At 40.6% G+C, this 14968-nt stretch overlaps 1 protein-coding gene across 1 annotated transcript in view; it reads left to right on the top strand.

The window, feature by feature from the left end:
• LOC124177400 (cadherin-87A) overlaps positions 1-14968 on the top strand; it is a 164999-nt gene that overhangs the window by 136778 nt on the left and 13253 nt on the right. Inside the window, exons 4-5 of the mRNA XM_046559730.1 lie at positions 135-352; positions 14523-14780. Of these exons, the coding sequence (XP_046415686.1) occupies positions 135-352; positions 14523-14780 (476 nt within the window). The remainder of the gene's footprint in view (positions 1-134; positions 353-14522; positions 14781-14968) is intronic.

The following is a 14968-nucleotide window of genomic DNA, read 5'->3' as shown; positions in this document are numbered from 1 at the left end:
CTGAAATTAATATTTAAATTCAGGCAAGATTGTTGTACGAGAAGTAAAAAAAAAATAAATCGTTATCGGTACCATGAACCATTCTGCTGCTGCATAATACCCTAATTATAATTATCGTATTTTCCATTTTTCAGTTGGGAGCAACGTAAACGAACCACCCGTGCTAGAGGCTGGTGGATATCCTACGGGTCTTCCTCTGTCCGAAGCTACGCCGGTAGGGTCTCAAGTTTTCGTGCTGAAAGGTCACGACCCTGAAAATTCTCCCGTCAAGTATGGTATTCAACTGACGGACAAGTTTTCCGTCGATCCGAAAACGGGGATCATGACACTCGCCAAGCCTTTGGATCGTGAGGTGAGTTTTTAATTACAAATATGCGAGGTACAGACATAGGACGATTTTCAGTGTCGTATAATTGTATGCATATACTATACGCAACATATACATCGTATGTGTATAACTCGTGAAACTTGACGCAGTTGTTCAACCCGAGGCACTATTTTCACAAATGAGAAACTCTAGAATCACCCCGTCAGTAGAAGCAGCCTTCATTAAACTCTAGTACCTACACCAAAGACTCGCGAAAGATTTGAGGTTCAAGGTTTAGTCTCGTCGTATCAGCGACACGTGGTCGGAGGGTTTCAAGAGCGATGATATAGCTGCGTGGTTCCTTTCCGTTATTAACAAGCCGCTTGAACGTGGAAGCAGACGGGACGATGCTCTTCGTGATGTCAAAGTTTCGAGGAGAATAATTCTACTCTTGCATGCAGAGCGAAACTATCAGTGTGCAGAGGATTGCAGACGTCACCACCTCACTAGCTCTCGCCCTCCGTTTGAGGAAGAAGTTCGTACCTACATGTGATGTATAAGCTGGGTTTTCGCTGACTCCGGAATTTGCGCCACCGAAGCATAATGTAGAACGTAGGCCATTCGCATCGCGGGCTACGCCGTCATATAAGGAAAGAATAAAGAACCGGAGGTGAAATTTGCCCCGAGGATAACGTATGAACCGGAAATAAACTTCGGTTCGATTATGAATGTGTATGTGTGTGTGTGTGTGTGTGTGTGTGAGAGAGAGAGAGAGAGAGAGAGAGAGAAAGCAAATACCAGAACACGGATTTCCAATATCGATGATTGACGGTCTCCTTTCGTTGCCTAGTATAAATTATCAACGTTCCTGCGCGGTTAAGATGAGAAAAACACCTCCACTCGTCTAACGAGTAAAATTTCGATGAAATAAGACCTCTTCTGTGAACTTTGCGGTCTAACCCTCTTCTTATATTGAAACCTTTATCTCCATTTCACTCTTTTCTTTCGTTCCAACGTAACACCAATCTCGCGATGTGGGTAGGTATCATGGCGATAGCAAATCTAATTATTTCCATTCTTCCTGCGGATCACGAAAGTCGTCACCCTATCTGCCAAGATGGATGTGTTTTTCTGGTAACATACAGATTTTTGCGGTATTTTATTCATGAGTTTTTCCTTCTTAGTTGATTAAAAATACCAGAAAACATTCGCAAAATCCATTCGATTGAAACCGTAATATATCCAGCTTGTACGCAGTTGATACGCACCTTGTGCGTACCTCCAAGTATGTACAGAGGTATGGTTTACATGGAGATCCCGAATCTGACCCTCTTTGAAAAATAACAGGGTACCTGCTACATCTTGGTTTTATACCTACGTACATTAGGGTGTCCCGTATTTAGGGTGTTGTATTTTTTAACGTACACCCCCGAAATCTTTGCAAATAATTTTTAAAAAATCACCTAATTTTTTCAGATTTCTATCTCAATTCTAACCCGTGCCGACAGTACGGTGGAGTTTCCCATTTAAAATACACGTGTTTCGGACACATGTTCAGCATGGATTTTATTGTAAGAGTAAAAATGCTGGAAAAACCTGTAACTGCGAGGTTTCTGTGATCATTAGTGCTACTATCTGAGAAAAAATTCACATCATCGTACCAGACAATCGCGAACGAATTGCACGCCCTCGAAATGACGAAAAAGGTACATTTCAACCATTAAAATCTTGCAATTAGAGGTTTTTTCAGCATTTTTACTCTTAAAATAATATGCATACTGAAATTGTATCCAAAGACGCGTAATTTAAATGGAAAAATTAACCTTGTTGTCAGCACGAGTTACGAGATGAGGAGAAAATTTGAAAAATAGGCAATTATTTTTGAATTATTTGCATAAATGTAGGTGGTGCGCGTTAAAAAATTCGGCAACATCCCAAATATGGGACATCCTAAGGCACACGTATGGAGAGACGCGGTGCAAACTCGCCTTGAAAAGAAGTAAGAATGAAAATTTCAATCATTCCCAAAAACTTGGCATCTCGCAGTAGCTGAAATAATGTATAAATGTAAGTAATAAATTCGCTGACTTTACTGCATAACATAAAACACATTCCCTGTTGGGCAATATGTACATATCCCGCGTATATACATATAATACATATAATAATATACTTTACGTAATACGGGTAAAGCTATATACTATACGTTTGATAAGGGTTCGCGATTGTGAACCATATAAGTATATTGCTATCTTGAATTTATGTTCGATTCGTATGCGCGTTCAATATGATATTACTAAAGCATGCAGCGAATCCGATAAAGGAATAACTTCACGTCATTTCGATATATGATGCAAGTGCGAGCGAAGGTAATAAAGACTGTACGCCGTACGGATAACGCGGATAAAGATTTTTATTTGAAATTTCCTAATCATTTCTCCACGTATTCTCATTATTATTTTCCTTTTTCTTCACCTGCTCTACAGAGACTATCGACTATTCGATTTGACTTGATTTGGTTCGATTTGATCTTCATGCACTGGTAAGCTCGGCAACAAATTCGAATTTCTCTCCTTATTTTTTTCCTGCATGTGTGCGCCTTATACAGACCTTTTCACATACGACTATGCCAATCCTTGAGATCGTTCAACGATTCATCGCTTATGTGTTGGCGTATGTATGTACATGATATAGTGCACACATGATGGATATGATCATATATAGCTTGGTCCAATCCAACCGAAAATTCTCGAGTCGGGTTAAACAGAAATATACCAATTTCTGATCTGCCACGGTCACTGCAGGTATTCATATTTGTTAAACATTTTTTATCATCTTGTTGAAGACCCCAATGGCACTCTCTCATCCCCTCAAAACGCAGACAAAGTCGTTTCGTGGCGGTTTCTATTTTCTCGTATTGCCACGCCCTTTCTTACGTCTCGACGAAATAAAACTAGAGAGCGAATGGGCATTGAAAAACCTTGAATACCTACCCACTGAGATCCTCTAGCTTAAGTGCAGATTTGCAGTTACTACGCGCCACTTGAGACTTACGACTCGACATTCAGGCTGAGGTTACTTTCGAAACGTGAGCATATAATCTGCGAATGTGTGTGAATATTATTAGGTGAACGTTTTTTTTCCGTGTCAACCGTGAAGAGTACCCTTAGATACTTGCAAGACCGTGGCCCAGAGGCTTGTCCACAGGACCACGGTGGCGTGAGTTAAGCTTATTACGAGGGACAAAAAACTTGAGAACGGAGCCGCAAAAACTGGCCACCGGTACCCGAGCCGAGTTTACACACGCGCATTATCTACGGTGGCTCAACACGCATCGAAACGATCACGTAGGTATCAGGCGCTAAAGCACAAGACCTATTAGGTTATCTCGCATTTTCAGATGCCACCGCGCCGTGAATAAAGATGTGGGTATTTACATGAGATGAAAATTTATTGGCTCGCCTGAACAAGTCGATAACCTTTGAGCCTCTGCAAAATTTACTCGAATCCCTTTGGATATTCGTTTCTCGTATTTCGGACCTTCCGGAAGTAAGTTTGAATCCACTACGTCCGAAAAACTCGCGTTTTATACGATACGATATTGCGATATTGATACGAGTGGAAAACCATCCGTGATGCTTTGATATTTGTACACAAGGAGGCTTCGAGTCTGCAGAATACTCGGTTTTGACGAGGTCGTTACGAACGCGATGCAATTTAGCAGGCGACTTCGTTATATCGCGCAAACTATTAATCATTATAATATAAAACTTATACATCTTCATGGTAAGCAGCGAAAGTTACATCGTTGACGAAAGTTCAACATCGGTCGGATGCTTGCAGGGTTATTGGGTGTAAAAGTTGGCTAAAAAGCACATTTTTCATCTCCCGCGGCTTCTTCTTCTTCTTCTTCTTCTTCATCGCTCTTGCTGCTGCACGCGCGATTTTTCGGAAACTCAACAACTCAAACATCAATTTGGAATTTGTTGCGGAAGCACGTGATCAGAGAATAGAAATCCTCTTCCCTATTTTTTTCCTTCCGAGAAGAATCTGAGGTCGGGCTTAGTAAAAAAAAAAAAAAAACTAGTAATGGAGAATAACACAAAATCAATCGACTCGTCGAATGCTTGACAATTGCTCTCTCTTGACCATTTCCATATCAGTATTTTGCTGTATACATTATCCTACTTGATGTATTTGCAAAAACAAATCGCCGACTTTCTACCTCCACCTCTTTAACTAATATGGTAATCACAGTAATCAGTGCGTTCTAGTTTACCTAACTTGTTACACGTTTTATTTCGAATAACGCTGGATGTTGAATTCCATCGTTCATTTATATTGATCGTTACTTTTATTGTCGATATATGCACGTACCTGACTGTAACCTTCGTAAAGTTTTTTTTTTCCAATTATTTTCCTGTACTGTAACAATATATCGAGCTTTTTTACGAAACGTAAAAAAATATTACCCTGTCGTAGACCAAAGCATGGTTTTTTTTTGTCATGTAGTAAAACGGAGAAGAGACCAAAAAAAAACATACGGTAGCCATGGTGTTTTAATGCATCATTTTCATTCCATCCCCACAGATGATATCTGTAGATAAAAATTAGGGTAAGTTGGGATCGTACAGTGAAGGTGAGGAAACTGAAGAGCTATGCGTAATAACATATATGTCATTTGTACGTGGTTACATCATACGGTTTGTTAAAAAACACTTGGCGGTCCTGTTCCCATCGTTTCCTTCCGATACGTGTAAAAGTTACCGCGCTGTTTCTGCGTTTTTTATTTTTACTTGTGTGCAGGAGCGAGAAGGAAAGCAAGTTGAACCGTATGGTGTGCTTCCTTATAGTGGATGGCGTGTAGCTAACTGTAGATGGAAGGCTGAGAAGACAGGGAGAGAGTTAAGCATTGTGCTTTGTGAGGCCGCCATCTGCGGCGGACAGGAAGTCGAAGGATAAAAGCGAATTATCTGAAAAGCGGAAAGAAAAGAGAATCGCGTTGCGTGATACCCTCCGAAGCTGGTTCCCTGCGGAGACGTTATTACCGGCCCCTGTATAGCCGCGCGCATAAGAACTAGAACTTATAAATGGCGTTTGGACGGGTAAAATTTTCGAGAAGTATTTGCGAGTAAAAGCGATCATGCATTATACAGCAACCGCGCCTGCCAACCGTTGATAATTAATTATTTAAAAATCGGCTTTTTCGACTCCTCCGCAAAATCTGGAAGCTTGAATATTATTTACTTCCCTGTTGCGACCAAATTCCTACCCTCGGGATACGCAACGTCGAAACATTGTTACGTGTCTTAATAGTTATTATTTAAGTGACTTTGCGAACCAAGCTCCAGAGTAAAAAAAATCGATGTCGGAAATAAAAGCAAAGATTTTATTACCCATTATGCTTCACTCTGTGTCTTTTATTATACCAGTTCCACCTTAGAAAAAAAAACTTTCACATAAAAACGTGTAACCTGGAACCGTAAAGTCGTAAAACCATTACTCGCGACGTGCCTTCTATTTTTTGTTGTTTTTTTTTTCTTGTCCAAACTGAACGCGTTCGTCGATTCGTTGTAATTGTATAACGTAAGCTAATTCGAAGATATATTGTGACGCATCAAACTCAGGGTAGTTAGTCACAATTTGCTGATTCATACGGTAGTAACACAATCACGTTTAAAACTGTGTCCGTATGCTACGATCCAAAATCAAGAAAAATGGATAAATTGACATCGTCAATGATTTGTTACTGCATAAGGCCTCTGAGAATTTCTCCGACAACCACCCAGCACCGCCATTATAAAATTGTCACAAGTTTTGCCAACGTGGTGTAGGTATGTAAAAATGTTTCAATGGTTTTTCTCCCGCCTCAGCTTAGAGTTATAGCTCCGTCTTGAAAAGTATAATTGAGAGAGGCATCAGCTGGGTGAGGTCGCGCAGTTGGCCGTAGATTTAACGAAGATTACTCTAATGATGATTCCCTTACAAAAGACACTTCTATCTCGTCCTTGACAATACGACGCTAACGAGTCACTTCGCTCGAAGCGGCGAACGGACTGAGAGAAACCTGCCCAATGGTAATGCACCTCAAATTGAATGCTGTAAGACCGATGTGCTATCCTCTCAACAGTAACTAGCGGTGACAGTTACATTCAAGCTGATTGCGGGTCTTCTCAAATAAATTTTATAAGCTGTGTATACGCGGATTTCTGAATTGGAACGTCAGTTCTATTGCCAATCTCGCTAATGGCTTATCAGCACGCAATTGTTGATCACGAATCCACGCAATGTTTCGACATGAAAATAAAAAAACAGTGGTACTTGGTCAAAATTCAGAATTTATTGCTTCGCCGTTTCGTCAAATCATTTTCCTTCTGCCCATTGACATGCAATGCGTAAATAAATGATTGGACAACACATTGTATTTATTCTGTTGCCTTGTCGTGAATTTACTCACGCAACCGCGATGGTTTCATAATCGATTTACATCTCTGTCTTAGTTTTACGATAGTTCGTCCCATCCCTGGTATATGAACAGTTTATTTCGCACTTAAGGATTTTATGACAATTGAAACATCGTTTTCTACATCGTCATCCATATCTAAATCAAATAGAATCCAACCTATGATCTGCTTCGACGTGATTTTTGTTTTTACTGTCATCTTGCCGGGTCTCGCATGCAATTGCTGTTACAATTACGGATATACGAGAGTGAAGAAAGACCAACAGACAGATTTAGTCGAAGAAATCCAGCCACGTAATTTAAGAAAAGTGAAGAATTTTTTTCAGTTTATAAATGTCGTATTCGAATAGTTGACGTTTGTTAGTCAGGAAATATGTTTCACTCGTGTCACCACGAATCAATCGAAGAGACACCCGGAGGGTGGTGGAAACGGTGAAAAGATGAATTAGGAACTATATCTTTGGAATCCTGACATATTTATTTTATTGATATTCACTCAACTTCTAGCTAGCTCAATTTCTTTAGCCTAAGATCAGAAGCAGGACTTGTAGCATCTAATTTCTAACCTTCAGTGTAAGCATTGTTTGCAAATCTAGTGGTCAGACACTCTCTAGAACTAAGTGAAGCTAAAATTCGTTGTAAATCAGTTTACACGGAAGGGAAACTCTAGACCGAACTAAAGTCGTTATAACAGTTTACTAAGCATAGATACCATTCATGAAAGCCCTAGCTCTCTGAAAAGAAAGTCGCGCTCCGAGATCTGCAGCGTCCGGCTAAGCGAATGTCGCGTCGTACGCGAAAGTTCTTACTTGAGATCGAATCTGCTAAAGTTTGTGAAATAGATAAGAGGGAGGATGGCTGCAGGGTATGAGTAGGACGTGTATTCGTCGATGTTTACACATCGCCAATACTTATATGCACATATATGCACACGCTCGCTCTTCCTCGTGAATGCGATAAAGTTTATCGATTCGTCTTGCGAACTATTATACTTATGAATAGAATTGAACAGCTTTCAAGCTGACTAGGAATTAGCCATCAAAATTTCCTCTTATCGTACAGTAGCTACGTCTTTTCTTGAGAGCTAGATTCCAACGTATAACATGAGATTTATACAATAAACTTACGAAAACTGGATTACTTTGCTGAAAAATGGTCATTTTTTCACTTCTAGCATTGATTAACTGAAATGTCGACTAAAACGAGTTGAGAAAACTTGAACTTCTGTTCATATCGCTGTATTTTTTTTTTCTAGTTTACTGAAAAATTTAAGTACGAAATTACCGAAACGCCTAATTCTACCACTGACGACGAGTAACACTTCACGGTTGGAGCTTATTTTGATATCGCTCTTCGAACCGAAAAATTTTCCCACCATAGAAATGATGCCAAATTTAATACACGCGGTATGAATGTGTTTACGGATACCCTCAGAGTCTTTTGATCCTGAAGAGTGGCTGTATTGCAGCATCAGCAAAATTAATTAGATTTCTTCTTGGGATTTCTCTTTGAACCAACATTAATACTGGACGGTATTATTTTTCTTACGCGTAACAAGGCGAAATCCGGATCTGACGTTCGTTTGTTCGCTACTTGGAGCAAAATAGCGGGCTTCTCTTCCCCGGAAGCGGAAGTCCAAAAGAGAACGGATACGGGGTTACGCGAAATGGCGCCGGGGTACGTAAAGCCCGATGGGCAGACAGACGGACGTGAATTGTGCGCTCGGTGGCACGCGGGGAATTTCGGAGTCAGGAGTTCCCTCGTCGCATTCGGCCCTCTTATTCCTTCCTGCAACGTACCTATTCCATGCTGTTTCTCACTGTTATATAAAGCCAAACCGCAGACGCCCAGTCCGTTTCACTGTAGCCGCGTTCGTTTCATTACTTCGTGGTTCAAGACATAATTACGAGAAATGCCTCTGCAGTTGTTCGAATGTGTATATTGCAGCACCCTTCACTTCCAAATGTACCTGTTATCTTTGTCATGGACGCATCCGCGTGCAGTCGGGTAAATTTACTTTAAACAAACGACGGAGAGAAACAATTAGCCGACGACACGTGCAGGACAAATCTTCTCAAGATGCGTGTGAAAATATCCTCTGGTATACAGAATTCTCGTTAATCTAAGATGTACAAGGTGAACGAATTTTACAATATTCCTTGACAATTATCGCCACTAGAATCGTGAAAGAGCTTTACACAACCGGTACACTGTGATGATTTGAGTATTTTTTTTTTTTCATTCAAAAAACTGCATTCCATGCAGCATTTCGAATATTGTCCATGCACCTCGTACACAGGTCTGGTACGGCTTTTGTGAAGTTCACCACGCAAGGTGATGAAATTTGCTAGTGTCTAGTGTCGGAAAGACTCGAACTGCTTCTGCCCCCTGAAAACCACTGTTCTACATGAGAAACAATATGTGCGTATTATGGGACGAGTGTATGCGTACATTTTCATCAATGTACGAGTAGGCCATAAGACGGTAAAAAAGCGAATGAAATCGTTACGGCTAGGTACTTACGTGTAATATATTTCACTGTGTTTCGTCGCATTTTGGCGACTTGACTTTATTTAGTTGAGTGTATATGCACGTAACGGTACATGTATATAAAGATATGGTATTAGAGAAAGTTTACCGAAGATTCGAATGCTTGGAATTGAAATGCCGATGGAACCTCTCGGGAATATCCTCGCGCGAAAAACCGATGAACGAAAAACAGTGAACCGTGAACCGTGCGAGCCTTGAATGGGTTTTCCGCAAATTTGGCGGAAAAGTTTTCGCACGAGAACGCAACGAAACTGCGTTTACGCGTCTTACGAATTGTCGCGTATCTCCTCCGGTATAATTGACGAGCATCTCCATATGCAGTGTGACACAATATAGCGTGGGTCGATAAATAATTGTTGGCGGAGGCAAGATTTAATACTCGGTGCAACGTCGACGTATCTTGTGCAGAATGCCTCTCTCCTTTTTCCTCTTTACCATCCTCTACTCTTGGAAAATCTAACGAATATAATTTATCAGGAAGAAAATATGATCCGATTACGCAATGACGTGCATCCTGCGCAAGGAGCGAAGAGATAAGTGGATTTCATCGGCAAAACATGTTTACCACGCCCCCATTTTCGCATGCGGGAACGAGATAGATTCAATTTTCTCGACTGAATATTCTCCGGCCAGCAACCCCTTTTCGCGACGTGTTTAATTGAGTGTTACCTGCATACAGACGTGCACGCACACACACAGCTTTACCCCTGAAACGTGGCAACCTTTCAGGACCGCGCATGATATTGTCAAATGGATAATAATTCATTTCACAGACAACACGGTACACACGTACGTCATGTATTCGCATTTATCTTCCGCAGTCGAAGCAATGATTTATCGTGATTGTTGTCATTATACATGTAGGTATAATAGTTGCTTGCAAAGCTCCGCGGAAAAGGTATAAATAAAAAATTTCATTCCGAGGATGAAAAGCGTGTGCGGCGAGAAGCGGCCGCCATCCATTAGCTCGTCATTGCAGCTCTTCGTCGACGGGACGTGTTTCGAGTAACAAATAATTGCGAATGATTAATTAGAAACAAGAGTGGGCACTTTGTTTTGAATTGCGCTCCAATGCAATGGCAGGACCTGCTTCCCTACTCATTCTCTCTCTCTCTCTCTCGCTCTCTCTTTCTCTCGAGACAACACAAAATTAATGAATTAGCCGCTGGCCGGCAGCCATGAGTGACCTAGATTCGGTTTTCGAGGTACGAAAAAATTCAGGCCCGACTCACCCCAACCAAAATAATAACGGTGTTTTCAAGATGACAATTTCCTTCCAACTGGCGTGAAATTCTTTGTTTCAACGGATTTTCAAAAATAAAACACAAAGCGAAATTGTTCTCGCTCTACCGCCATGTGTCGCCGCCAACGCTTGTTGATGAAATTCCCCATATGCCGCATATAAATACGGTGAAAAGTGAATTTTTTAGTCGATATCTCGACGAACAAAAAAGAGCGTAAGTCGATTTAGTCCCCTTTTCCATCCATCCGATCCCTCCGTCGCAAACAAATAGGTTGGTAGACAGGGAGAGGATGCGGGACGAATATCTTGAGGAAGAAACTGACGTGTGCTCGAACTGCTGAGATAGAATCCTCGGTACGTTTTACATCGGCGTTGTACGTACAGGCCGACCTGCCAACTCTCATTGTCTATACTCAACTCGGTCCAAAGTCAGGGACATAAAAATTGTAAGACTCGGTACGGCATTGTCACGATGAGTAGGGTTTCGCCTACTGATGATAAGATGAATAATTAATCACTGTGCTACCTCCACCAGTTTCCAAGCTCTGATTTTGCGATATGCATCGATGTATACATATGATATATAGGTATGTGTGCGTATATCTAATAGGTGTTCAGCCCGAGTTTTGTCTATTTCAACTTTGTTTTTCCCCGACCGTCTCCGCTCGTAGAAAATACGCATACGACTGAGAAGAACGGCTGAATAAGCGACATCTTTATGTGTTTGTTCGCGCATCGAATGGATTCGAGATGAATGTCTTTTTCATTCTTCTGTTTCCTTTTTCTTTTCTCTCTTTTTCCCTCTGTGGTTTTTCTTTCTTTCCCTCTTTTTTAAAGTGTGCCTTTCGTTTTGCTCGTTTTCTTCACTGTTTTCTTTCTTCGAAGCCTGTGAATTGATTCGCTGGCTAGACGTTTGCATGAACCACATTCAATAATATATATATATATATATACATATACGTCTGTGTTTACACACTTAGTACTTTTGCTGAAATTAGTTTAGCTTCTGTAGTTTTAGAATATTTATTTTTCTCATATATGTACAGAAACATGCAGCCACGACGTACATTTTACTAAGAAAATTGAGCAATCTTCACTGTATTTACAGTTCCTGTGTAGCTACGATTAATTAGACATTTTTCTTTTCCAATATACCACAGTCGGTCAAACTTTTGGTAGAAGAACTTTCATTTGAAACTTTTTCTCGACCCTTCACGTTTCAAGAGTTATTTACCCACAAAGACCGCGTCGGAAACACTCACAGCAAAAGAAAAAAAAAAAAAGAAAAGAAAAAATACTTCATAGGTTCGCCAGAGTAAAGGTCTAGCGGAGAAAAGTTTCGTCGGAATCAGCAAAGAAACGAGTTAGCAACATCTCCACTCGAATCTCGGACTGTATATCCGAAAAGAAATGTCAAAGGTTATTGACACAGACGCCTAAATAATAAAACACCGCGACAAATCACGTAGAAAATATTTCAGTCGGTATAATATATTTACATAATGCCTAGAACAATCACGAATCTGGCAACGAAAAAGATCAAAAGTACGAAATGTTCCAACCCCCCAACGTATTATCCATGCTAATACAACTTTCCGCGAGGTATGAAACTGTGATGTCTGGAATGAACCTGGCGAAACATTGTCGCTATTTCTCCTACAGAGATCCGGTGCTTCCGCAATAAACGAAGTTGCAGACTGTGGATTATACTCATGAGGTTAGCCAGAGAATTAGGGGCAACAGCGCTGGCAGCACCGGGTACCGTTGTATACCTATAACATACCTCTTACCTTCTTTTGTGTGAAATTTAGAATTTCCTCTGGCAAACCGCAACGTCGTCGGTCTGATTACGGCGCAAATGAGATCGCCAAATAACGCGTACCGCGCAAAGCTTTGGGAGAAAAAATCCCGAGAACGACGTCGAAAAGAAACATATTCAAACTTTCTGCTAGAATTATTCTCATATCGAAACGAATGTGAACAACTAAAATATGAATTAACGGTGACTGGGTTCGATGCTTATTTTAAAGCCGCATCATACATGGAAATTCATCGAGATAGAGCCGAAAATGTGGGGACAACACGCGTCTCTGAAAATTTCAGCGTGCGGACGAAAAAAGAAAGCGTAGACTGGATTAATATTAAATCTCTGTGGTTACCGGAAGAATTAAGAATGACAACCGTCAGTTCTTTTGTTCAAACTTCTGTGTCTTCTCTGACGGCGGTGGGGAATAAGATGTCAGTTTGATATCTGCGAAAATGAGAACACATCTTGAAGGGGCTTAGAAGAATTGTGAAAATATTTGTCGCACTTATTCTGCAGGATGAGAGACATGCTTTTTACACGCCCCTCTTTTCACTTTTTGGCGACGGGTGATCCGCGAGGAATGTTCACCGGACCAGCTAATCTAATACCAAAGTAATTCAGGTATAATTTTGTCACATTGGAAGAGGATCTGTAGGCGAAAACGATCTTCATCTTTTTGAATAGCTTTCCCGCTATTCTTACCCTCGTATTTCTGCTTGAGATCTTATGCAATTCCTTCTTATTTTGACTTACAATTATGAGCAAAGCTTATCCTTCAACCCCGTATCGACCACCATTACATTTTCAGTTTCCCGACACTGCATTGATCCTGAGACAAATATAGTAACGTTGATGCAGACCGTGTATAGCACAAGCTTTTAATTCTGGTGATAAAAACTAAAAATTAGTAACATTTAACTTTCAACATCAATGCCGTTTACAAGAAATTAAATCACGAGTAGACTTTTACGATATTTACGATACGAAATCATCGCGTCTGTTTTAAATCCGTATGATATTTATCAACATTTATAGGGCAAAGAGTATTGCAAATCGAAAACGACACGCAGGCGAATAACTCAACCGGGAAAAACTTATTTACCAATACTATTCAGGATTTAAGGGTAAATTAACTCACTATTGACTTTATTTGTGTATCCGTGAACGGAAATGTCGAACGCAATGTGGAAATTGGCGAATCAAAACTGAGTTGTGTACATTTGCTTTAGAAATAATTTCCTGTTTCTATTTTAACGTCAATAATAAATACACTGAACAATGCTTTAGAAAAGTGACTTATACCTGACTGCACAAAACTTGATTAAATGTTAACAGAGTCAATAAAAATAATACACCTCGCGTGCCTCTGACGTGAGTCTAACTATTCCAGTCGGAAGCATGGAGTTTTCAGTAAGTAAACAGCAATTCTTTCACCGTATATGAACAATACAGAAGAATATAACCAGTGTATTTTCACGTGCACATGCAGCCGGTGTGTAGATCGATAAGCAATGTACATTTTTCTTAACTTGCCTTGGAGAAAAAATTATATTCGTAACATTTGCGGTCTGCTAAAAATAATTTAGAGTTATTCTTTCCCTTTTTTTTTTCTCAAAAGAGGGCTGATCCCTCTTCTCGTATCGAAAGAAAATATTCAAAGGCCGGGGAACGGGTACAAGAAAAACATCGAATTTTCTTCGAATACGGTGAACGAGAATGTATTTTACATATATACGTATATCTGCGTTGCGGGTGAAAAAAGGGGTGACCATGCAAAGCCCAATAGGTATAACCTATGATTCCAATAAAAAAAAAGCATAAAAAGAAACGGTCTCGGTCAAATTGCTCTGTTGACACGAGACCAGGGAGAAACTTGTCGAGATCTTGAAAGTGTCGGGAAATTTTCGTATGCAAATGTGGAATGGCAAGGGGATAACCGATGTCTCGCCACCTCTCGTGCCCTACGAAAGAACGAATCCTGATGCTAGTTTTATCATACGATCGAAACAGAACTGATAAAACAATGATGATCGGCTCATTGACCATTACCCTCTGCAATTGCAATTATTCTCGGAGCATCACGATTGACATGTTCCGATAGTTCGTCCTTCAAACTCTTGATCAACTGTACAAACGTCTGTCTTTGTTTCAGGAAAATGACACGGTACGGTTCAGAGTCACGCTGGAAGACGAAGTACCCGAGGGCCAACAACCGAACATAGTCGGCGTTGATGCGTACGTGATTGTCCTGGATGAGAATGACAATCCACCTCGTTTCCTGAACGTCCCCTACGAGGCAGTGGCTGCCGAGGACACCCCTCCAGGATCCACCATTCTCCCGGGTATCCGGATCACCGATCCTGACTTACTGGGAGACAACATTGAGCTGTCATGCATACCCCAGCCACAAGTGAGACGCAAGAAAAATTTCACGTTTGATAGATTAAAATTGGAAGATAACGATCCTCCCAAGATCAAAGGACGGCCGAACCTTTTCAGAAGGATATTAGTGACAAGTGCAGATTTTTGAAGAAATGAGAAATTACAGACCGGGTTGAATTACTTTTTATCCGACGAGCGGATGTCTGCAAAAATTGA

The sequence above is a fragment of the Neodiprion fabricii genome, chromosome 3 (assembly GCF_021155785.1).
Source record: "Neodiprion fabricii isolate iyNeoFabr1 chromosome 3, iyNeoFabr1.1, whole genome shotgun sequence".
Taxonomy (NCBI): domain Eukaryota; kingdom Metazoa; phylum Arthropoda; class Insecta; order Hymenoptera; family Diprionidae; genus Neodiprion; species Neodiprion fabricii.
The sequence above is the reverse complement of the archived record's forward strand: the minus strand, read 5'-3'. Positions and strand labels throughout refer to the sequence as shown.